Genomic DNA, 23,802 nt, shown 5'->3' with positions numbered 1-23,802 from the left:
CTCGGCCCTATAAATACAGTCTGGGACGGTGGAAAGAACACACGTACGCTGCTGTTTACAAGCTTGCGCTGCCTGCTTATCAGACCTTAGCCACCAGTGGTTAAGATGACTCAGCCATGTCACCCTGAGCTCAGCAGCTCTTGCTGCAACAGGCTGATCTTGCTGTACCCACAGTGCTGAGTGGCCATGCATGCCTGTTACCTCAGGCCCTAATTAAAGGATCACTCCCCATAGCCTCAGCTTAACTGGTAGTTTTGTTTTGAAACAGTTCCAGCCTTTAGCCAGCATTGGTGGGAGGAGTGTTTTCCTCAGCCTCCAGAGGCTGGAAACCAGGTTGGCCTGCATTTTAGAGGACTTGTTGCCACCTCCCTTGCCTGGAGAGCACAGTTGAACCCAGCTCTGTTGGATTGAAAGGTTGTATTGCCTTTTTCCTTACTCATCCTGTTTACATTTTTTTGCATGTCATCCAGCTTGGCTGATGCCCCACACTGTCAGTTTTGTTTCCTGGCCGTCCTGCAGCAAACTGCTGCTATCACAAGAAAGTGATGCAATCTTATCAGTATGGTTGTAATTGCTACTCACAGGACAGCTGAGAAATCCCCTTGTTTCTGAACTCAAGATGTACAGTGACTATGAGCCCCTTCTGCAGGTCAGTGTAGATAGTTATGGGACAGAAAGCTCTGTCCCCTAAACCTAGAGGGAAGGTATGAAAGCTGCTGCTGACCAAGGGAAAGCAGCTGTTCCCTAAAGGAAATGGGCCACAGCTGAGCCAAAGCCAATTATCAGTATAATATGGGGATGGAAATAAGCATGCAAATGCTGTTCCTGCCAGTGCTGGCTATCTATACTTAACCTTAGACTCTGCCCTCCCCCCTCTAGGACTCACCCATGGAGAACCACACGATGAAACTGCCTGCAAGCCTAAAGTTTTCAACCACACCCAGAACTGTTACAACGTGGCAGGAATCCCCTTCCCAGAGCCAAGTTCACATGCCAGCAGCTAGCAACCACTGTTTTGAATGTGGCCTGAGCCTGAAGAAATCATCTCCTGTGGGGGAGGTGGGGGTAGATCCTGATAAGCTGAGCTCTGCTATGGAAATGAAAGCTTCCTTATTCAGCGCAACAGCCGGTCTCTCCTCAGCACAGATTTGCTCTGCTGCAGTGGTGCTGTGTACTGGGGTGATCCTCTCTACAGCCCGCAAAGTAGGCTGTTCCCTACTTTGGGAGCTTGTCAGCCAGCCCCTTGTAGTCCTTGCTGCAGAACAGCTGGACCTGTATCAAAGGCCAGCTGATACAGCTGCTTGCAACCTTCAGGTAAAGAACATACTACTATAAGCAGCAAAAAATAGGTGGAGCCTCCTCTCTGGAAAGGGAAAAGTGCTTTTTTAAACAGACCCAAGGGATTCTCTCTCAGCTTTTTTCTTTAAAAATCACATCACTGCTGTAGCTAGCCCCTAGCATGGTCCAAAGTAGTTATCAATGCTCAGGGAGAATACAGAGCAAGTAGGACCAATACTAGTGCAATGGGTGCCATGCAGCAGAAAGCTGTTTCCTGCCACTATCTACACACAAGTTCTCTGTCATGCTTTGAACTCCTGCCTCATGCAAGAGTCAGTGCTGAGGGTCCTGACATTAGTCAGCTGGAGTAGCCAAGAGAAAGAGGAAAATCCATTCCACTCCAGTAGCCTAAGCACATGACTAAGAAGGATACAATGTCAGGCTACATGACAGGCAAGCCCCAGCCCTGCCCTGCCTCACTATGCCATCTTAAGTGGGGAAAACACCACAGCCTACAGAGACTAAAGATAACATTCTTTGCTTTTTGTGCAAAACTCTGCAGCAGCAGCACACAAACCCTGGCACCGCTTCCACCAGCACCCCCAGAAGTGGCCAGAAGGGCCTGCAACTCCACAGCCCCTAGCAAAGCTGGTGGGGCACTGCTGCTTTTTCTTCCTCAGGTCTAGCTGTTCTCAGCCAAAGGGAGAAGAAACATTTATTAGATAAAAATTGACAGAAAGGATAAAAACTTTAAAAAACAAAATCAGTTCCTTCTAAAATCGTTCTGGAGCACCTGGCTGGGCACAGGCTTAGGGAGGCAGCCGTTTAAAGAAGTAGTCCAGAGTCCTGGTAACTCCCTGTCTACGTCGCTTCATGCTAGAGCCTGTGGGGGTCTTGGGCTTGCTTTTGCCATTGGCAGGACTGAGAGGCATGGCACAAGGACTGGTCGGCATGGCACAAGGACTGGTCCGCACAGGGGAAGTGTGGGGGAAGCTGAGCTCTGTGAAGGAGTTCTGCAGCTCCACTGCAAAGTGATAATCCATGTGCTCTGGGAGGTCCCAAACCAGCACCTGCTGGCCACACTTCTCACAGAGCAACTGGTCCCCTGGAGAAGTGTGGGGGGCCTGGCCACACCCAGAAGAAGGTGCTAAACTCCCCTCCTTCCACTCAGCAGCTTGTTCTGAAGCAGCTTCTGGTTCTGCTTTCAGGGTGGTCCTGGGCACTAGGGCAGCAGAGGAGGTTCCTGCAGTACCAGATGACTCCTCACAGGGAAGTGGCTTAGAAGAGGGAGAGTTGCCCCCCTTGGGGCTTTGCTTCACAATGGCTTCTGGACTCTGAACTGTGTTGAGGATGGGATCTTCTAGGTCCTGGTGTCTATCAGGACAAGGCAACAATGAGCCTGCACCAATGACAACAGGTACACAGGGCCCTGCAGCAGCACAGGCTTGCTGCTTCTCTGCTGCCCTCTGGAAATAGGAATCAATGGCATTCACTGGCTTCTTGCCAGGCTCTTTCCTTGGGCTCCCAAGGGACTTAGCATTGGGGCTGATGGGTGCTGTGGCACCAGCTGTTGGGGCTTCACTGGTCAGGAAGGTGGCAATGCCTGCAGGGAGGAGGGTGGGAGCTTCAGAGAACTTGCTTGCAGACATAAGTAGCATTGTAAGTGGAGGGGACCTGTGAAGAAAAATGGATTAGTAACAGCTCGAAGACTGGCTACAGGAGCAAAAGCCAAGGCAGGCTTTAAAGCTACAAAGTTTCAGCAGGCACAGAACACAGGTTGCGGACTGCTTGAAGCTAGGCAAAGTGTCTAAGGCAGGAGTGGGCAAAACGGTGGATCCAGGTGATGGCCAGGGGCTGGTGGGAAATGGAATCCAGCCACCTTGCTGCAGCTGGTTTCCATAGAGACCCCAGCAGCAGATGCACTGTAAGAGCATGGAGACCAGCCCCAGCGGCAGAGAGCTACTCCACAGCCAGGGCTGGGATCTTGCAGTGGTGACAGCGAGGTCCAGAGCTGGGGCAGATCCGCGATCCGCTGCCTGCATGCCCCTGCCCAGGGTGTGCAGACAGTGGATCACAGCTCTGCCCCAGCTCTGGACTATGTTGTCATTGCCACAAGATCCCAGCCCTGGAGCACTGCCTGCCCTACCACATACCCAGCCAGTGCTGCTGGGGCTGGTCTCTATGGAAACCCTGGTCCAGTGCTGTCACAGTACTGACACTGTTGGGATCTCCATGGAAACCAGCCACAGCAGGGGTTGCTGGGAAATGGAGTCTGCTGCAGTCCCAATGCAGCCCGCGGGCCAGACTGCCTGCCCCTGGTCTATGGTGAGCTGGGTCTGGTGGTGTTTGATAAAACATTAGTGTCCCTTCAGCCTGCAAAATGGACTGCCTTCCTCTTCGCCCCACACCCCAAAAAAGACAACTAAAATCAGGCTGGGCCTTTCACTCACAGGAGCAGAGGGAGCCCAGCCAGGGCTAGTGCTGCCCAAGGCTGCAGCAGCTGCTGCAATCCCCACAGGCCAGGCTGTGCTCAAGTGCCTGGATCTCCACCTGAGCCCAAGGCACAGCTGTCCTAGCTGGGCCCCACTTATCCGCTTAGGAAGAAAACCACACATGGGTGATATGCCCGAGACTGTGCTTTTGTGCCCATCCTGTGACCCTTTAACCCTCTGTCCCCTAGGTTTATAGCACAAGCTCTCCCTTGTGTAGCACAAATGATGCTACAGCCACACTAGTGAGCTGGGCACTCAGCACACCCTGGAGCACACAGATTCAATGGCAGTGAGGCCCCTGGCTACAGCTCTGTAGTGAGCTCTGCACTGCAAGGTCAAGAGGCTTAAGTGAGAATAATGCTCAAGATGCGTCTTCCATAGGGGCAGTGCTCTCCTGCAGACAGGTGCAGGACACACAGGGCATGTCCCAGCTCTGTTCCCTACTTGCTCTAACAGTTCCTGTTCCTGCCTGTATCCAGCAAGACCCTGCTATTCTGTCTGTTACCCCTCCCAAGGCAGAGAACCTCTGCCCAGCAGTAGCAGCAGCAAAGTAGCTGGGAATTGAAGCCGCTCACCATGCAGCCTGCTGGGCTCCAGCCATGTTGCAGTTCCGGATGAGCGCAAAGGCATCAGTGCTGATCTTGTGGGCATCATAGCGGGCCAAAGCACAGCACCGCGTCAGGCCGTGGGGTTTCAAGTCACCTTGCATGCGGATGCTCACCATCAGCTGCTTGGCTATGCGGCCATTCTGTGGGAGAGGACGCAGCTGTAACATGGATGACACCTAGAGGGCAAAGCTGGCAATGCCAGAAGCTTGCTCATACTATGGGCCAAGAGGTCTCTATCCCAGGAAGACAAGCTGCCATCTGTCACTGCGGCAGTGTGTGAACACCTAACGTGGCAGGAGCTGCTACAGCTACATCATGCCAGAGGAAGGGTTTCACCCCTACTTTCCCTCTATCCTCACCAACACTGGAGAGCTAGCAGGTCCACAGCTCAGGCCCACAACCTAGCACACAGGGCTGAGCCAGCTTACTCACTTGCCAAGGGTATAAGGAGCCTGTTTATTTACAAAGCTGCCACTGGGAGATACAGGATACTAGGCTAATTGGCCTGTGGTCTGACCCACTGGGGAGTTTCTTATGCTATAAGAGGCCTTGGCAGAGTTGTCTTGGCAGGTCCCAGGATCAAGCTGCACAGCAGGAAGAAGCCTGGGCAGTATCTGCACACTCACTCCCAGGTGACCATGACCCTTGCACTCAACAATGGAGCAGGGGACAGCAACCTTCCAGCTCAGCAGCATTTTGGGGCCAGGCCCTCTAGAACAGGGGTTGGCAAAATTTTTTACCAGAGTTCCAAAAACACTTCAACCTCGACCCATGCCTCAACTTGAGATGCCAGGGGCAGACTGTGGGGAGCTGTGTGGGGGCAATCCTCATTGCTGGTGGTGGGTGCTTGTGTACCACGAGGTGCACAGCAGGGGAGGGGCCGGAGTTGGGCTTCCCCAGCCCCTTCCCTGCTGTGCACCCCAAGGCACACATGCAGCTACCACTGCCACAGAGCCCAGGGGCCCGCAGGCTGTAAACAGCTGCACTGGGGTCCAGAGCCCTGGAGACCCTGGTCCCCCTCCCCCACTGTTCACCCAGAGGCGTGCATACAGCAGCCGGTCACAGAGCCCAGTTGGAGCTCTGGACCCTGGTGCAGCTGTCTGCAGCCTTGTGACTGCCTGCCACAGTCAGTCCAGGCTCTGTAGGCTTTGGAAGCCACTGCTTGCAGCAGGGTTTGCAGCCTCCTAGCCGCCTGCTGTAAGCTGCCCGGGCTTCATGGCTGGTGGCAGTTACCCAGAGCCTGGGCTGGCTGTGGTGCAGAGTAAAATGGCCTCACATGCCATGCTCTAGTATGTGTGCCAGGGATTGCCGACCACTGCTCTAGAAGGTGAGGGCACCAGTGCTGTGCCTAGGGCCTTCCTCATCTCTTCAGTCAACAACACAATGCATGCGAATGCAGGGTTGTTTCCATGGCCACTTGCTACCAGAGCCTGATGTCACACCCTGCTGCAAAGATAGCACATGCCTCTGGCCCAGCCACACAACATTTGGAATCAGGCCTCTCCTTACTTGGCTCCTGTCCTTGCCGAGTCTTGACTCCAGTTCCGAGGCCAACTGCAGGATCCAGTGCTGCACCTGCAAGTAGCACACAATGGCAGTTGATGCAGTCCTAGGGATGGACAGACGCACACAACTGATCATAGGACCTGACCCCTCCCCTCCTTCTACTTAGTTGCTGCCACAGCCAGAACCAAGGGGAGAAGAGCTCATCCCAGACTGGGCTCAACAATTCATTCTTTGACAAGCTAAAGAGCAAGAAACTTCTGGAAGTTCAAAGCTAAGGAAGAAGGGGTTGGGATTCTGTCAAAAATGCATCTGCAACCCAGAAGCAGTGGTTCTCAACATTCTGAGACCTGTGGAAAATGTCTGCTCTTAGTTTTCACTTTTTTTTTTTTTTTTGACTACAGAAAAATAATAGAGCTGTTTTTTCTGCTGTAAGGAACTCAGAAAAGCCACAAATATGGGTTTCTATTTGAAATTTCTGGGCTTATCTTGTGAATCACATTTGCACAAATCACATTTGGCACCCCTAAAAGGATCAAGACAATCCAGCATGCTGTGGCACCCTGGTTGAGAATCACCGAGTTAGAGCATCCCAGACTATGCAGCACAGGCTAGCACTGGGAATCTGAAAGGAACAGCGAAATCCCTCAGCCTGAGGGAAAGGCAATGACAGTGAAGCATCCCAGAGATGCTAAAAGCACTGTTTCTACTCTTTACAAGGAAGAAGGGGGATTTCTGTTATGGTGATGTCACCAGTCTGCATATGAACCCACACCTTGGAAGGTGAAGAGCTCAGCTTTGTGCAGCTCCACCATCTGGGTGCTTAGGGATAGGGCTCCCCAACCTGGCCCAGAGACATGATGCTCCCCAGCCCAGCATTAGGCGATTCACAAAAAGTTGAGTCTACTGCTTGACAAACATCACCCACTCTACTGCACTTGCATGAGGACTTTCCCTCTGTCCAGGCATCTTAATGCTCCATTGCAGCAGGAGCCTGAAGCCCCCTTGGGAAGTGACAAAGGCCTCATAATGGTAGCAGCTGGGACACTTCACCCAGAGCCTTTCAGCAGCACCATCAGGTTCCCATTCAGCCTGCCTTGGTTAAACTCCAGCAAAGGCAGTATCCCTCCCCCACTAAACTTTACTGGGACAAGTACTAAGTTCTTAAAGAGTGGATGCAAGGTGCAGATGTAGAACCTCAAGCTCATACACCACCCACGACACACACACCACAGTCCAAGAAACCCAGCATGAGAGCATCCAGTGGCAAAAACAGAGACAGGTTATTGTCAAGGAGCCTTTCTAGTGACTAGACTTGCTCAGCTCAGGAAATTCTTCCTTTTCCTGGCATTTGCATGGGAACATGTCCATGTTAAACCACATACTGCATGCATGCTTCAAAAGTGCCCAAAGCATGGGATAAACAGGAAGCAACCCCAGAGAGACGGCATCAGCACCACCCCTTGGGATAATAATCCGAAGGCTCCCAAGTTCCTTAGACAGGACTCATAGCCTAATGACTTTACTTTATGGACTTGGTCCCTCACCCTGGGAGACCAGCCATGTGTGGCTCTACAGGATATGAGCTACCTCACACTTAGCTACAAGGTCTTGGATCCTACTGACAAATCCTACACATGCCAAAGAGAATGTAAAGTTATGCACAACAGGCCTTGGCCACCTGGGCCTGTTCCCCTCAAAAAGCAGAGTAAAGAGGATCAGGGCCAGAAATGTCTATCATCACCCATGTCCTTTGCCACCTTTGTACAATTCAGCATTCTGAAGTCTAAATGCCAATAGACACCCTTTCTCCTCTGGCCTGAAGGGCATAAATGTTTCCTAGCTGTTCTTGCACAGGCTCCCCAGAGCCCGATTTCCAGACACTGTGAGGGCTGATCTTTGGCACACACAACACATGCCAAGAGGGAGGGAAGAAGCCACAGCTGGCACAGGGGTACAAAAGCCCCCTCCGCCTCTACTTCTGCTCAGGAGGCCTTCTGCTCTCCTACCTGCTGCTGAGTAGCCAAAGCTGTTTTCCCGGGGAAGTTCTTGCTGCAGCCGATGGACTGGGGCAAATACCTGGGTCTCACAGGCTCATGTTCAATCCCTCTGCACATATCATAGAGCCAGGACCTGAAAGTCACACAGGAGGTTTGCAATGATAACATTCCATCTTTCAGGGCACTGACCATCTGCCCAGGGAGGGCTCTACACACCTGTGAAATGGGCACTGGATAGCTGTGTGACAATGCATGTAGGCACAGCATAGGGACTCCTTCCTTCCCTAAATCCAACCAGCTATTTAGATGTCCTGGTCCCAAGCTAATCTAGGCAGGCAGCATACAAGTCACAGGACAGGTGATGTAAGAATCAGCCCTCATACAGATGATACAGCTAGCTGCATCTCAGCTTGGCCATTTTTCAGCTATAAATCACTATGGCACCTATGTCACAGCTACACAGGAGCAGGAAACCTGCATAACAGCTGGGAAGCAACACCCAACACCAATTATTGCTTAAGTCCTCTGAATTTCTCCCCTCCTGATGCAGCAGGGTTCACCAGACTGGAAGTTCTGTGGCACAGCTCTGACCCAGGATGGGGGCTTCAGGCTCAAGACTGGCAGAGGCTCCTTCCTGTATGATGGGCCTGTGCACTGCCTGCCTCCCACTCCACCATGGATGCCCCCTGCTATGCAGCTTAGGCAGAGCCCCTGGAATGGCTTGCACCCCATGGCCAGATTGGGGGGGGGGGGGCGGGGGGGGGGGGCAGGGCAAGTTGGATGGGAGCTAAGTGAGGGCACCAGGCACCTGCAAAGAACTGAAGCGAGGCAGAGCATGCTCCCTGCATCACTGCAACCCCTGAAGGCTCAGACAGAAGACTTCCTGAGCAGTAATGCCTGCAGAACCAAAGCTCCCCGCCACTTTGGCAGCACCAAAGTCTTCATATCCTCCTGAGACCTGCCCTTGAAGGCAGCAAGTCACTTACCCAGTCTTGTTTCCAAAGTGAGTCTGGAGCTGCAACATGCTGAACTGGGTCAGCTGCCCCATGTACTCCACCCCCAGGATCTCACTGACAGAGGCGCCCAGCTTCCCACCTAGGTTGCGGCTGCAAGAGAGAATGCAGAAGAGAGCTGTCACCTGAATGCTATGAAGGGTGTGTTCAGTCCTCAGCTGTTCGCTGGTTAGTCAGCTGGATGCAGGACAGCTGAGGGAGCAGTACTGCCTGGAAAGTCTAGAGGACAAAGGGGAAAGCAACATGATTCACAAGAACATGGCTCAGCAACAGCTTCAGCCAGAAAGAAGGCTGCACAGGAAATGGCAAACCACCCAGGGAGAGAAAGCACAAAGTCAGCACCCCCATGGTATTTAAGAACACATAGACCCCACTCCCCCATCCTTGCACTCAGACCTCAAACTCCTCCCCTCGCCTTTTTCTTTTTTAAGAGACATAGCCTTTAACCTCTGATTTGAGGACCACCTCCTGCAGTTCTTCCTAGATGAGCATGAACTGCCCCTTCCTTCCCCTCTCCCTGCAGCAGGTAGATTATAGCAGTTTCATGTGGACCTCGCCAAGAGTCATGCTGCAGAAAGCAGGAACAGTACTTCCCCAAGCACCACCCATGTGCCTCTTACTAGTGGGCTGTGATCATCATGCATGTTCGCTGGGCTGCTGGAACTCAGCTCCCCACTACTCAGATATGAATATACCTATGGGCTCTTCATGCTCAATTTCCACTTGCAGGGGCTTGTACAGCCCACTGAATTTCTCAAGGTTAGCTACACCATTAGGAAGGGACAACGGTAATGCCCTCATGGACTCTAGCAGGTTCCTTGATGGGTCTGCTCCTTGGCATCTCCTTTGCTCTTGGTATCAGAACTTGAAGATCTTCAAAAGTGAAACTCCTTCCTCTTCTTCCTGACATGCTTTAATAAGCACCAAGAAATTAACCACTTCAGACATCCATGTTATTATCACTAGGCATCTGAGCAGTTCCAGAGATGAACATGGCAATCTGCGCTTGTGCGCTCTTCTAGTTCTGCATGTAGGCAGCCATAACAGAGAAAACCAAACTGAAGCATACATCTTGGCAACCAGGTCACCTAGAGGCTTTTTATAAAAGCAAGTACAGAACCCAGAGAGCAAGATAGCAGCAGAAAGAGGTATGGATGTACTCTACCTGCCATGAACCAGCTCCGCCTGAGCCCTGGGATCAGTGAAAGCAGGTAGCTCCTCATTACTTACATGCTATTGATGGGCATCTGGCTGAAGAGCTGCGGGACACGTCCCAGGGGTATTAGTGTCTGGCGGTTTGGCTTGTGCAGCCCACAGGCCAGTTTTGCCAGTACCTGGAACATGGAAGAGGGTGGAAAGCCCATTATTGTGCACCCTGCACATTCAGAGGAACACAGGCTTATAAAGGACTCTGCCCAATGGTGTAGCCAACTCTGCTAAAGGCTTCTTTATCTTCATGTTCTTGGTGAAGGATAAGATTCAGCTTCCACCACACTCTACTCTCAGGTGCTATCTACCCACAGGTCTGAACTGTGCTAGCTAAGCTTGAGCTGGAACCTGCAAAATTTTGACTTTGAAAGGGAAGGATCAGAGCCCTGCTTTAGACTGTCACAGAGAAGCAGGGGTCTAGAGCACAGTGTGGGTGGTTGAGTTTTGATCAGAAAGCTGTGCTAGAACATCAAAAGCAACTGCCACATTTCTGTCCTATTACCTACACCAGACCACATCTCTCTCTCTGGGCCTCTCCTCTTCCATCTTCTCCGCTCTGTTTAGCTGCAACTGCTAGTCTTGTCACTAAGGTCAGCAGCAGAGAGGTAGATCAAGAAATCATCAAGATGAGGAAGTCAAGTATATCAAGACCATCCATGACTAACTTGCTCTTAAAAAACCTCTAATGATGGCAATTCCATAACATATTTACGTAGCCTGTACTGCTGGTTAACTCCTTATAGATTTTCCTAATATTTAAATCTCAATCTTCTTTGTGGCACATTAAAGCATTACTTCTCATCCTGCCCCTGGATATTAAGAACAATCACTTGCTGCCTTCTTCTACATACTGGAAAACTGGTGTTCCCCCTCAGTTCTTTTCTTTTGAATGAACCGGGTTTGGCTCTACTCTTCCTCAGGAGTCAAAGTCTTGTAAACGTAAAGTTTTGCCATTCTTGCTGTTCTCCCGTGGATTCTTGTTTACATTTTTTTTTTTAAATGCGTCATCCACAAGACAGGGCAAAGTATTCCAGCATCAAATACAGCAGAATTACTGCCTGTGACACTCATCTTGATACATCACTCAGAATAAGATTGGTCTTTTTTGCAACAGCATTGCATTGCCTTGCCAGATTGTATTCAATCCAGTCTGCTAGAGCCCCACCTTTTCTGCAGTACTGTGGCCTAACCACTTATTGTTTACTTTGTATGCATGCATTTGACTTCTTTCTTAGCACAGTCCCTTCCATTATGATATTCTGAACTTGTTAATTTTGGTCCAATGTATCAAAATCATTTTGAATTCCATTCCTGCCCTCCAAAATGCTGGGCACCTCTCTCAACATGACTTCCTTAAATTTTGTAAGTGCACTCTCTACTCCACTGTCCCCATCTTAAATAAAAATACTGAATAGTACCAAATCCAGGACATTCATCTAGAGAACCCACTATAAATGCCCCCCCTAGTTTGACACCAAAACACTGGCTGAAATGCCACTCAGAGTAGTTATCATTCACACACCTACACAAGATAAAATCATCTAAATCTATATCACTGTAGTTTACTTATGAGATTGCAACAGGGGACAGCATCAAAGCCTTAAAGTCAGAATCTCGTATCTACCAATTTTCCCCTACCTGCTAGGCCAAATTATGAAAAGAAGCAAATTTAAATTGGTTTCACAAGATTCATTTTTGACAAATGCATGCTGTTCTCCTCCAAGTGCTTACCCTATCTGCCCACTGTGGGATTGATGGTTTAATAAATAAATAACCTCTAATGCAGTGATTTTCAAGTAGGGTGCTGGGGCACTGAAGAGTGCAACAAGATACTGTGAGGGGTGCTTCAAAGTGTGAGGAGACAAGCAGATAAGCTTAGGTTCAGTCCCTGTCCAGCTCTTCCCTGAACCCCACTGCACAGCTTCTCTGCAAGGAGGTAAGCACTATAATAGATGTCAGCTTTTAAAATGGGGGGCTGCTCAATTCACAGGAGTTCTGGATGCGTGCCTCAAATCTAAAAAGGTTGAGCACCACTGCTCTAGTGGTTCATATACTGATTGCGGTAGTTCTTTTAGCAGTATAGTGTGATCATCAGGCCCTGGCTATTATAATGCACATAACTATTCTTTACATCTGCTCGCTTCATGTTCCAGATAGTGTTCCTATTCACTTGTAAAGTTATTTAGTTAACTAACCACAATTAACCCTATCTGTCAACAACCAAACCAACAGCCAGACATTACCCAGCAAAGTGTAAAATAATTCATGCAACAGGAAACCCGCTACTGCTGCAAAGTAACAGCTTGCTCCCCTTTGCGCCTGGCTGCACGTGTGAAGTGTTCCTGTGGCTGCTGCTGGCAGTCTACTGTGCATCACCTCAAGCTGTATCTGCCTAGCTGAAGGTTAGCCAGTCTAAGGAAATGCAGTCTCACTCACCCTATGTTTGTGGGTGCAAGTGAAAAGAGCACAAAGGCAGGACACTGAGGCAGGGTTGTTCTCATCTAACTGAACGGTTTATACCAGTTAAAAAAACAAAACAAAAAAAAAAAAACTTCCCAAGTTTACAATATCTGTCCACTGCTTTCAGGAAAGAAGACTCCCGTAAGGCAAGTCATTTCAAGAGGACACTCCTGTGGTTCACAGGCCTTTTCTATAGCGAGCAAACTGCTTGGAATACAGCAAGAAAAGAAGCCCCAGCCAGTAAATGAATCCAGCTCCTCTTAGGAGTTCACATTTTTGGACACATATTCCTTACACTCTGCTTAGTGTTATTCTCAAGTAGGTATGCCCATGTTTGGCCAGGATGTTCACCCTGCTCATACCCATCAGTTAGGAGCACTGACTGTCAGGCACTTTACAACCTGTGCAGACTTTATTGTTTGGACCAGTTATGTCATCAACTGACCCGCACCTTATTGTGTGAAATCCCAGCCGAGCACCTGTAACCAGTGACTTCTTCTACGGCTGCCCTCATTTCCTCCACAATTACTGCTCCTACTGTCAGCTGCAGGTCCGGGCAGCTGGAGTCATCGAAAGGCAGGGAACTGAGCCACTGGTGCAAGCCATGCTGCCGCAGCTCCTCTAAAATACACACACACACACAGAAAAAACAAAACAAAAAAAAACAAACACACAACCGGAGAAGATCACAGCGGGTATTTCTAGTTCCCCACAAATTAGGGTGCTGGTTTTAGCAAACCCCAATGAACAGTGCCCACATACTCTTGTCATTGTGCCTTAATATCCAGAAGAAAGGCAAGCTTCCTAAACCTGAAGCGCATACTTGGGCAGAAATCCTGCGTGTGCTTTGGAAAAGGGAAGGCAATACCCGTCTCTCTCTAAATAATTTAACTGACAACTGCTCTCCCATTGCAGCGGGGAAGAGAAGGGGAAGCTAATACGATAAAGCTGTTAAGTTTTAGCTGCAAGCCTGTACTGCAGAATACCTTAAAATAAAATTAAAATTGGCTTTAAATAGTCACCAATACATAACCCCTGATCTGATATGCAAAATATCTAAATGCATAACAGTCCTCCCAAGCAGTTCCTTCAATACAGATGAAGTCCCTAGGGTCATCTTTAAAGCAAGTCCCAGCCCACGGATGAAAATTTTCCCCTGGAAGTGGAGCTGCAGTCTGTACGTGAACTCTGGCACCAGGTTTGACGTGCTATCATCCACAGAACAGGTAGGGATGAAAGACAATAGGGAAAGGGCCAGACAAGCAGATGCTCTGACACTTTAGAGACCCAGCCCCAACTGAGATCCTCTTTGCAATGCCACAATCAAACTGCCTTCCACCTGGTCCTGCTTCTCTGTCCCTTGGGTTACAGATGGCCTGGCTTCTCTTCCCTTAAGAGTTTCCTACTTTGTGAGGCCGCTACCTCGCCTTCCCACAAAAACCAAGCTGAAAAGCAAGGGCAAGGAGGCAGCACCTGCCAGCAGGCTGGCAGTACCTTTGCAGTCTGTGCTCCCACCCTGTGCTGCTGCAGCGTCAGTGTCATCAGGCAGGCCCTGGATGAAGGTGGTAGGCAGCAGCTCTGCAGGGACAGGCTGCCCCCGCATCTTTCTGAGCCTCTCCTGCACGGCATTCGTGAGGTCCATATACGCCTCATCGATGCTGGCCCGCTCGATCACGGCGAAACGTGACATCACCTCCATCACCTCCAGGCTGGCCTCCCGGTACCTGCAGGGGAAGGGAGGGAGGACAGCCCCACCCTCGATTACGAATGAGGACTGGGATTAGGACACCCCACCCTGCCCCACTCACCTGGTGAGATCGGCCTTGCCGCGCGCCTGCGGCACTCGCGCCACCAGCAAGTCGGGGCAGAGCTTGCGGGCATCGGCCGCCCACATGCCCCGCGCCACGCCGAACGCGCGTGCCTCGTAGCTGACGGCGATGACCCTGGGGGGAAGGGGAGGGGAGGGGGTGAGCGCAGGGCCCGGCCGGCGGGACGTGGTGGGGGGGGACGACCGGCACGTACCCGCCGCCGCGCCACCGGTTGTACTGCACCACGGCGCAAGGGCGGCCCCGCAGCCGCGGCTCGAGGCGCTGCTCCACCTGCATGAAGAAGCAGTCCATGTCTGCAAGCGCCACCACACGCTCCTGCCCCTGCGCCATGGCTAACTGCAGCCGAACCGCCAGCCCCAGGCAACGGCTGCGCCGCCCGCCGGGAAATAGAGTCCCCGCCCCCTCCGGGCACGCTGGGAGCGGTAGTTCTGGTGGAACGGAAGTCTCACACTTTCCCCGCCTCCCGTGTGGGGAATTGCACCGCCTCAGGGCGGCAGCTAGGGGGCGGAGCCGACGTGGAGGCGCAGCGTGTCCCACCACGCTCCTCTCTGCGGCCGCTTGGCCAACCCTGCGCATGCGCATGGCTCTCGCGTGGGACCCCTGGCACATGCGCAGTGTGCTCGTGTTGCCGCGCCTGCGCGTTGGCGCCCCTTCTCCTGGTGCGGGGCCCCCGTCCACCGTGCCCGTCTCCCCGGCACCGCCATGTCCGCCGAGCAGGTGAGCAGCCTGTGCGAGCAGCTGGTGAAGGCGGTGACGGTGATCATGGACCCGGCCTCCACCCAGCGCTACCGCCTGGAGGCGCTCAAGGTAGCGGGAGTGCGGGGGTGCGGCCGCGCTGGGCGAGGGACAGACACGCGGGCGACGGCGGCCCTGCGTCCCTTGCGGACGCAGTGGAGGGGAAGGACTGCCACCCTGAGCAGGGCCCCGACCCGCATGGGTTTTTGGCCCCGCCCACACCTTGCCTGCGCTCTGGCCCCGCCCCACTTTCTGGCCCCGCCCATACCTTGCCTGGGCTCTGGCCCCGCCCCCACCTGGCCTTGGTTCTGCTTTCCCCCTTGCTTTTCTGGCCCCAACCCCAGCTTGCCTCTGTCCTGACTCAGTCCCTCCTTGGTTCTGGTCCTGACCCCACCCCCTTCCCATAGGGCTCACGGCAGCAGGGGTGGCAGCTCTGGCCCTCTCTCCCTGCCCCCCAGCCACCTGCACACCCAGCCCTGGGTGTGCTGCAGCCCCATGTAGGGCCCCCTCCCCCCCTCAGGGGACAGGTGAGGCGCACACTCCCTGCCCTACTTTGCCCCCTGAAGCTGGGCCTGTTTGTCCAGCCACGTTGGGCACCAGGGAAACGGGCCCCCCAGCAGGAGGTGTACAGCCCCGGCTGCCATCCCTGCTGCAGCCCCTCTCCCCACGTGCTGGCAGTCGGTGGCACGGCAGCTTCATGGCCCGCAATGGGCGGAGAAGGTGTCTGCCAGTGTCAGAGAGTCTTGCTCTGGGGGTTGGTAGGCACCAAGCTCTGGTCGACTCACCTGAAACTGCCTGCAGGCTCAGGAAGGCTCGCTTGGTCTCAGAACATGCCTGGAAAGGGTGTAAAACAGTAGGGCAGTGATTCTCAACCAGGGTGCTGCCGCATCCCAGGTCCCTTGAGGTCCTGCAGAGCGCCACGCAGTGTCAGCGCTGACGTGTGCAAACTCAATTCACAAGATAAACCCAGAGATTTGAAACCAGAATCCATGGTGTTAAAACCACACTGCCCTGTTGGGATCTTTTTGAGTTCTTTGCAGCAGAAGAACTGCTCTAATATTTTTACGTAGTTAAAAAATGAGTGAAAACTAAAAGTTGGCATTTTCCAAGGGGGCCTTGAGTCTGCTGCAGTAGGGGGATAGCTTAGCACCCTCAGGTGTGGGTGGTTCAGCCTCCCCCTGCTACTCTAGGAAAATTCCCCTCACCTCCCTCCCTATATACAGAGTAGGGAATTTTGAAGGTATGGGGACTTTTTGCTTGAAATTTGCCTGTTTCACTTTTCCCTTCCTCCTCTGGGTTAATGCTTGGTAATTTTATACTCAATGTTTTTCTTGCTCCTTCCCAGTTCTGTGAGGAGTTTAAGGAGAAGTGTCCCATCTGCGTCCCATGTGGGCTAAAGCTGGCGGAGAAAACGCAGACAGCCATTGTCAGGCACTTTGGTCTTCAGATCTTGGAGCACGTGGTCAAGTAAGGGGTTCTCCTCTCAAATGTTGGGGACTTTGCAGAGGAAAAGAACATAGCTGCCCATTTAATAATTCCAGAAATCTGTTGGTGACAGCAGGAGACTGTGGGTTTGGGGGTTCTGGGTCTTAGCTCCAACACCACTGCTGTGTGACATAAGGGAGCAAATCACTGTCCCTCCCTGTGTTTCTCTCCCCATTTGTAAAAGAGGGTTAGTAGTAAATACTGTTCAGGAGGAATATGGAGGTTATTTCACTGATGTTTATAAAGCACGTTCCTGGCCATGGCAGGGGGTCGGACTTGATGATCTGCTCAGGTCCCTTCCGACCCTACCTACTATGAAACTATGATTTCAGGCAGACCATGTTAGGAATTGGCAGGGTGTTATCTCTGTAAACTCAAAACTGCATGTCCTGTCATTACCAGTAAATCCTGCTCACTCAGGGTGCATCTACACATGAAATTAAGGCAAAGCAATAAACTTCAGATCTGTTTGAGTCAAAGTAAACTTCTCCCAGGCACAGCATCTGCACATGCACCTGGGACGGCAGCAATTCAAGTCAGGGTGGAGCAGGCCTGGGCTGGAAGGGGTCACGGGAGTAGCAGCAGAGGGGCTGGCTGGGGCTGGGGTGCAACTCTGCTGACCCTGCGGAGCTGTGTGGCTAAGTGCTAAGCAGGAGTCTGGCCCCCACCCAGTCGCTGTCTACATGTGCGTTTCAGTGCAGTAAATGATCTCGCTGTAAGATTGTACTGTCCCTGACTGTACCACAGTTAATTAGTTTACTGTGCCACAGTACTGGCGCATATGTAGGTGGTGATGCTTTACTGTGCAGCTAATTAGTCTACTCTGCAGTAAAGCGCACATGCAGATGCGCCCTCCCTGAACTGTGCTGGCAGCAAGTATATGAATGCATTAACTGGGTAATTTTAACTCTAACCCATGATGTGGCTTGTTTTTTTTCAGTAAGGAATGGGGTGCTGGCAGAGCAGTGAACTGTACAGCCTCAGCCTACCTAGCCTGGGCAAAGGGCTGAAAATTTGTTAAGGACACACATATGTTTTAGCTGCTTTAGAAGAGGCAGTGGGGTGTGTCTGCTCTGGAGTGCACAGCAGCTGGTACACTGTAATTGTTAAGCCTGAAGAATCCTGTAGCATAGCAGCTGGCAACCTATTCAGGCTGTGGGCTGAAATGATCCAGCTTCGGTCAGAGGCAAGTGGGCAGGCACCAGAACCTGGTTGCTGCCGCTTCTCCATACTGTGAAGCCCTGCACCTGTAGGCCAAATCTGAACCACAAGCCATAGATTGCTGACCTATACTGCAGTGATGCAGGTGAGCTAAATTGCCCTAACTTGGATCCTGAGTGAAGCAGAGTGGTTTTGGAGTGGTTTTGCCACAGTTGTATCGCTACAGAATGAGACGGGTGTTGTGGTTGCATCTTAGCAGCTCGTATCCATATTTTCTGATACTGTTCCAATTGTCATATTTATATCCTAAGAAACAAGTTGGTTTCTATGAATGTGTTCACTTGGTGTCCGCTATATGTGTTGTTGGGCAGGTTCCGCTGGAACAACATGCCTCGCCTTGAGAAAGTTTATTTGAAGAACAATGTCATGGGGCTCATCTCCAATGTAAGTACTGGCTGCCTCCAGGCCAAACCACCATGGGGGCTCTTCCTCTTTTTGGAGGTGGCTAATGGAAGCGAGGCAAAAGGGTTGGTTTTGGTTTAGAGCACAAAAGAGTCTTTACCATTCTGGCTTTACCGTTTACTTGCTATGTGGCCCTGCAGGAGATGCTGTTTCTCCCCGTGCCTTAGTCTCTTCTCACCTCTAGGATAAACCAAACGCCTCGCACACAGGGATCTAAATGTAGCCCTGCTTCATATTTATAAAGTGTTGTTACAGGTCTTTGTTGGAAGGGTTAGTAAAGGAGAGATGACTGCTTCTGTGTATGAACAATAGAGTGGGGTGGAAAGAAACTGCACTTTACTAAGGTGCTCCCTGTTCTGAAATGCAGCTCTGGGATGAGAGAATTTCTGCTGCTCTTGGCATGAAAGCCAGAGGAAGTACCTAATCCAAGTTCTTGACTCTTAAAGGGAGTGCCTTTTGGTTGACACTGTAGGACCATATATTGGTGGCTGGTGGATTAAACCCAGAAAGCTTACTATTGCGTTCAAGACCTCCTCTCACTATGGCACAAGAGAAGGCTTCTGAGTTGATCTTTTCTCCCCTTCCTCACTTTGTCTCCTGGGACTAATGGTCTGCATAAATTGGTTCTGCCAAGTACCACAGGAAAGCTGTTTCAAGTGAGGCAGCTGGGATGAGGATCTATTTGTGAGGGTGTTTTTTTGTACTGTGCAGTGTGTCAACTACCAGGATTCTTTCATGATCTGACTAGTGAATATTCTGGGTTCAGTTGGCTCCCTTCTTATGTGACTGGTTCTCCTTGTCTCACAGGGAACCCAGAATATTTTGGAGGAGGAAAGCCACATTAAGGATGTTCTGTCCCGCATTGTGGTGGAAATGATCAAGCGTGAATGGCCTCAGCATTGGCCCGATATGCTGAAGGAGTTGGACACGCTCTCCAAACAAGGGGTATGAAGCACACCTGTCAGTGCTATTTGTCCTGTTTTTCCAGGTGGGGGCTTGTCAGTAGAGATTTAAACTATCCTAGTAACTCCTGTCTGGCTGTTCCCCAGACCATGAGCTGTAGTGTTTTTGGTTTGTTACTGAGCTGCACCATGTCTGATGTCATGTAAGGGCTCATTGGATATGTTTCTTCTTGGGACATCAGGAGACACAGACAGAACTGGTGATGTTCATCCTCTTACGTCTGGCAGAGGATGTGGTGACTTTCCAAACACTGCCTACCCAGCGGCGACGGGACATCCAGCAAACCCTCACCCAGAACATGGAGAAGATCTTCAGCTTCCTGCTCACCACCCTACAGCAGAATGTCAACAAATACAGGCGCATGGTAAGAGTCTCCTTCCCTGTAGTCCAGTCAGCCTTGGAGACCTCAGGGCATTGAACTGAATCACGGCTTTTTGAGAGACAAGAGGAGAAACTGTCTGAAGTCAATTGCTGTAGGTACACGTTGGGACTCTACTGTGAGCTGAGAAACCCTTGTGGACTGCATAGGAAGTCTCAGGAGGCTGCAGTGGGTGTCAGCTGTCTGCATTGGTGTAAACTTTGCACTTGGTATTGGGAAGCTGAGCTGGTTGACAGTAGGGGACATCTCCACAGCAAAATGAAGGTGCAGCTGTAGCATGTAGTAGGCAGACCTGGGCGAACTTGGAGAATGGTAGCTTTGAAGACCAAGCAGACTGCTTGCCCTTCAGGGTCATGTGCTGCCCTCCTGTCTTTCATTTACTGTGTAGATCTACCCAGAGGCATTCGCTTGCCAAGTGCATTGGGAGTTGTACCTTGGTTTGTTCAGCTGTTTTCTCTTACTTGTCAATTCACAAACTCCTGGCTATGAAGAAATGCCTAAAGGTGCTGCTACCTTCCACTTGCAGACACCTCTCATCTCAACTGGACTTTATTAGGCCAGACATACACACGTTGCTCAATACATGTAGTACTGGAGATTCTTCCCCAAGGGACTTTGGTGACCTGATCCAGTGAAAGTGAAGTGGGTTTGGCAAGGCAAGGCACACAGCTATGACTAACCCAGACATATGCTTCTCATATGCACATTATGTTCCCTCTTTTCAATCCATTAAAATCGAGCTGCATTTAACACACAAGGCTAGGGGGAGGGGTGGTGGTCAGTAGCGAAAGACTGTGTCCTATCTGCAGAGAGGGACATCTCAGCCCTGTTTCCTGTGGCACATTCACTGGCCAGATGGATCCTTCCACAGAGCCACGGTAGATTTTTGTGCAGTTTCTGGCTGCAAGAGGTGGTGGGTGGGGAACCATGGTGAGTTTCATAGAGCAGTTGGAAGCGTGTCCAGGGGAGGTTGGAATTGCAATACTGAGGCTCTGAAGTGTGGCTGCTTCTGCTAACGGTGGCATCTTTCTGATTGGCAAGGTTGGAGCACCCCAGGAACAAGACGCCCTCGCCATTCCACAGGTTAGCAGATCTTTGAGCTGTTTGTGCGCAGGGTGAATTCTGAGGGTTGGGCGTTCAGCTACTCATCTGCACATTAAGGTTGTGGGGGAGGTAACATACAGCCCCCCAAGGCTTATAATCCATGGTGCTTTAAGATATGCAGCTCCAACATGGTGGGTCTGCAGAGGCATTTGGGGCAGTAACCAGGGTGATTTAAATCATTACATGATCTGTGTTGACAGAGTTGAGCTTCCAAATCCAAACCTTGCAGCAGAAAGATATGCTTGCAGCATCCTTGCATCCAGGAAAACTGAGGGTCTGCCCAGGTCAGACTCTGCTGTTGCTATATTTAGGCACTGATATGTCCCCAAAAGTTCACGAGCTGCTGTTAAGCGGTAGGAGCTGGGAAGCAGGACTCGGGGGTTCCATTCCTGGCTCTACCCCTGGCTTGCCTTGTTCCTTTCGGTAAGTCACTTCTCCTTTCCAAACAGTAGTTTTGCTAAAATGAGGCCACCAGCATCTCCTGGAGCTTGTAGTAACTGGATGCAACATGCTCTAAAAGGGCAAAGACATCTTTTTCCCTGGAAGTTTCCAGGAAGCTCAAGAACACCTTCCCATCTCCTGCCTTCCTCTCACCCTCTTCTGCCTGGAACCTGCTGACTGGAATGTCTTCTTTCAGATGAGAGAGAAACTGTGGCTAAACTTGCTGTGGAAAGTCCCGTCTCTCTACTAATCAGCGGGTTGTGGAAGTGGCTGTGGTGGCTACGGCCATGTCCTGAGCTGGAAAGTGTGTTGCAGCCTCTTTCACTGGGCAGCTGTTTATTGAGGCTTCTCCTGGCTGTGTCCTCTGGAATGAGCCAGGGCTTGCCCAGCAGTGGCTGGGAAAAGTGCACTCTAACAATCACTTACTGTCTCTTGTTCTCTTTTCCAGAAGACTGACCTGACTCAGGAGCCAAAGGTGAGTATAAGGCAGGGCCAATATATTCCCAAGACCAAGGCTACCGAGAACCAGACCCAATGTTCCCATACTGCAGGCTAATACCAGACACAGAGTTGCTGTTAAATCATCCTTTAATTACTGTATTTTTCTCATATACAATGCACCCTGGAATAAGATGCACCCCTTTTTCCCAAAGGCAGAATGAAGAAAAAAGAACTTCCCTTGCAGTAACTGAGTAGCCGCTGCTAGGCAGTGAGCCTGCTCATTATTTTGTTCCCTGTTGGTCCATGCAGACTTTGCTTTTGCCCTGTAAGCAGCAGAAACTGCTCTTACTGCCTTTCTTGCCTTTCAGTTTCCAGCAGCTGTTTTTCAGGGTGGAAGAAGGCATGTTCTATCCAGCAAAGTACAGTACTTGGGGAAGCTCCCCGCTTTAAGCTGTCTGCCCTTTGGAAGAGAACTGTTCAGGGTCCAGGTAGAGCATGGATCTGCTGTTCTTGGCCTGAAGACTGTGCTCTACTTCCCCTAGCTCAGGGGCAGGCAAAGTCCAGCCTGCATGCCGGGTCGGGCCCACAGCAGACTCCATGTTCCAGCAGCCCCTGCTGGCTCTGCAGCCAGTTTCCGTGGAGACCCCAGCAGCAGCAGGGCCGTGACAGCACAGGGCCAGGGGTCGCCATTCAGACCAGCAAAGGAATTCAGACCGCGCACCCAGCTAGCAGTGCCAGCAGGGTACGCGGCTGGGCAGGAATCTGCTCTGAGGTCGGGACTGGGATCTTGCTGCAGTGACTGCGGTTTGGATCCAGGGCATAACTGCGATCTGCTTCCTACACATCCTGGCAGAGGCTGCTGGGAAATGGAGTCCAGCCACTGGCTGGATCCACCATTCGCCCACCCCTGCCCTAACTGCACCCACTTCAGTTTCTTCCCTAGAGAAAGGTACTTCAGAAAGTTGTCCATGTTGTTTATCCTCTGAAGCAGCCAGCTGTGATTGAGATATTGTCCTGTCCATAAGTTTTGCTGTGAGTTTGGTTTTATGTGGAAAAATGGTTCTGACTCTGACCTCTTCCTCACTGTCTGTCCACAGGCCCAAGCAAACTGCCGTGTGGGGATAGCAGCCCTCAACACTCTGGCAGGCTACATAGATTGGGTGGCAATGAGCCACATCACAGCAGATAACTGCAAGCTCTTAGAGATGTTGTGCCTGCTTCTGAATGAGCCTGAGCTACAAATCGGAGCAGCAGAGTGTCTCCTGATTGCTGTCAGCAGGAAGGTGAGTTCATCCTCAGGAGCTTTTCTGACTTTGAGCTGCTGCTTATTTCTTCTGATTGAGGAATGGGAATCTCATTCATTTGTTGACTGAAGCCACCTTCCCTCCAGCTGCCCAGGAGCCTGGGTGATGATAAGGTGGATATCACACCATGAGGGTGTGCAGAGCAGTGGCTGAAACTCACCCTGGCCCCGTTTTCTCTGTGCCCCATCTCCTTTGAAGTTGGAAAAACCTGCTTGAGTGAGTAGTATTATCTCTGCCCCTGCAGAGCATTGGGGTGTTGCCATCCAGCTGTAATAGCTTAGCAGGATTTCTGATGTACAGCAGAACTTCTGCAACAACAGCGTAAACACAAGCCATGTGTGTTCTGCCACCATGCCTACTGAGGGCACATTTAACCCAAAACAGTGTCATGAGCCCAGTACTTGCAGTCAATCCTACAGCCTGGCTGTTCATCACCTGCCCTTCAGTGACAAGCCAATGTGCAGCCTAAGAAGGAAAATGCACACAAGGGCCCAGGTTGTCTCAGTTTAAGGTTCCCAGGTGGTGATTATTAGAATAGTGTACCTTTATTACAGCATTCCTTAAGTTTCTTACTACAATCTTTACTTCATGTCTGGGGGGGAATGCAAGGCGCCAAATGGCAGCATGGCTAGTGGCCTGGCTAGAAGGAAGGACTGCAGTCATCTCTTGTTAACCCTGGGTGTTTATGCTCCTTTATGCCTAGGGAAAACTGGAGGATCGGAAGCCCTTGATGGTTTTGTTTGGAGATGTTGCCATGCACTACATACTGTCTGCTGCTCAGTAAGTACTGTCTTGCTGCTGCTGTGAAGGCATGTTATGGTCTTCAAACAACAAATGGCTGTTTCTGGTCTGCATGAATTCTCAGCTTCCTACCCATAGAGTGCTGTCCTCCAAGCCATTGCTCCTTGAAAAGCTAGCAATTGTCTTAAGTTCAT

The 23,802-nt window shown here is 51.1% G+C and overlaps 2 protein-coding genes across 8 annotated transcripts in view; one reads left to right on the top strand and one right to left on the bottom strand.

Annotated features, from left to right (window-relative positions):
- Positions 1-1,975: 1,975 nt before the first annotated feature.
- On the bottom strand, positions 1,976-15,001 carry POLH (DNA polymerase eta). 4 transcript variants are annotated; one of them, XM_006276359.4, is made up of 10 exons: positions 14,586-15,001; positions 14,372-14,506; positions 14,058-14,287; positions 13,015-13,184; positions 10,125-10,228; positions 8,868-8,987; positions 7,891-8,014; positions 5,888-5,953; positions 4,346-4,518; positions 1,976-2,952 (listed from the first exon to the last, which is right to left on the bottom strand). In XM_006276359.4, exons 1-10 carry the CDS (start codon positions 14,999-15,001, stop codon positions 2,088-2,090), a joined length of 2,403 nt encoding a protein of 800 aa, XP_006276421.4. In that variant the 3' UTR covers positions 1,976-2,087. The 4 variants fall into 4 exon arrangements, with proteins under 4 accessions (XP_006276421.4, XP_019356109.1, XP_059572644.1 ...); XM_019500564.2 differs by having other exon boundaries at positions 14,663-14,925; XM_059716661.1 differs by lacking the exon at positions 14,372-14,506.
- Positions 15,002-15,025: 24 nt separating this feature from the next.
- Positions 15,026-23,802, top strand: part of XPO5 (exportin 5) — a 37,317-nt gene continuing 28,540 nt past the window's right edge. Inside the window, exons 1-9 of one of the 4 annotated variants that reach the window (XM_014600039.3) lie at positions 15,026-15,109; positions 16,473-16,594; positions 18,145-18,217; positions 19,043-19,180; positions 19,380-19,562; positions 20,619-20,660; positions 21,571-21,597; positions 22,661-22,846; positions 23,571-23,647. In XM_014600039.3, coding sequence (XP_014455525.1) covers positions 15,095-15,109; positions 16,473-16,594; positions 18,145-18,217; positions 19,043-19,180; positions 19,380-19,562; positions 20,619-20,660; positions 21,571-21,597; positions 22,661-22,846; positions 23,571-23,647 — 863 coding nt within the window. In that variant the 5' untranslated portion in view covers positions 15,026-15,094. Of the gene's footprint in view, positions 15,200-16,472; positions 16,595-18,144; positions 18,218-19,042; positions 19,181-19,379; positions 19,563-20,618; positions 20,661-21,570; positions 21,598-22,660; positions 22,847-23,570; positions 23,648-23,802 lie in introns of all 4 variants that reach the window. The other 3 variants (XM_019500561.2, XM_006276350.4, XM_019500562.2) reach the window with 3 other exon arrangements.

The sequence above is a fragment of the Alligator mississippiensis genome, chromosome 1, assembly GCF_030867095.1.
Source record: "Alligator mississippiensis isolate rAllMis1 chromosome 1, rAllMis1, whole genome shotgun sequence".
In the NCBI taxonomy this organism is placed as follows: domain Eukaryota; kingdom Metazoa; phylum Chordata; order Crocodylia; family Alligatoridae; genus Alligator; species Alligator mississippiensis.
The sequence above is the reverse complement of the archived record's forward strand: the minus strand, read 5'-3'. Positions and strand labels throughout refer to the sequence as shown.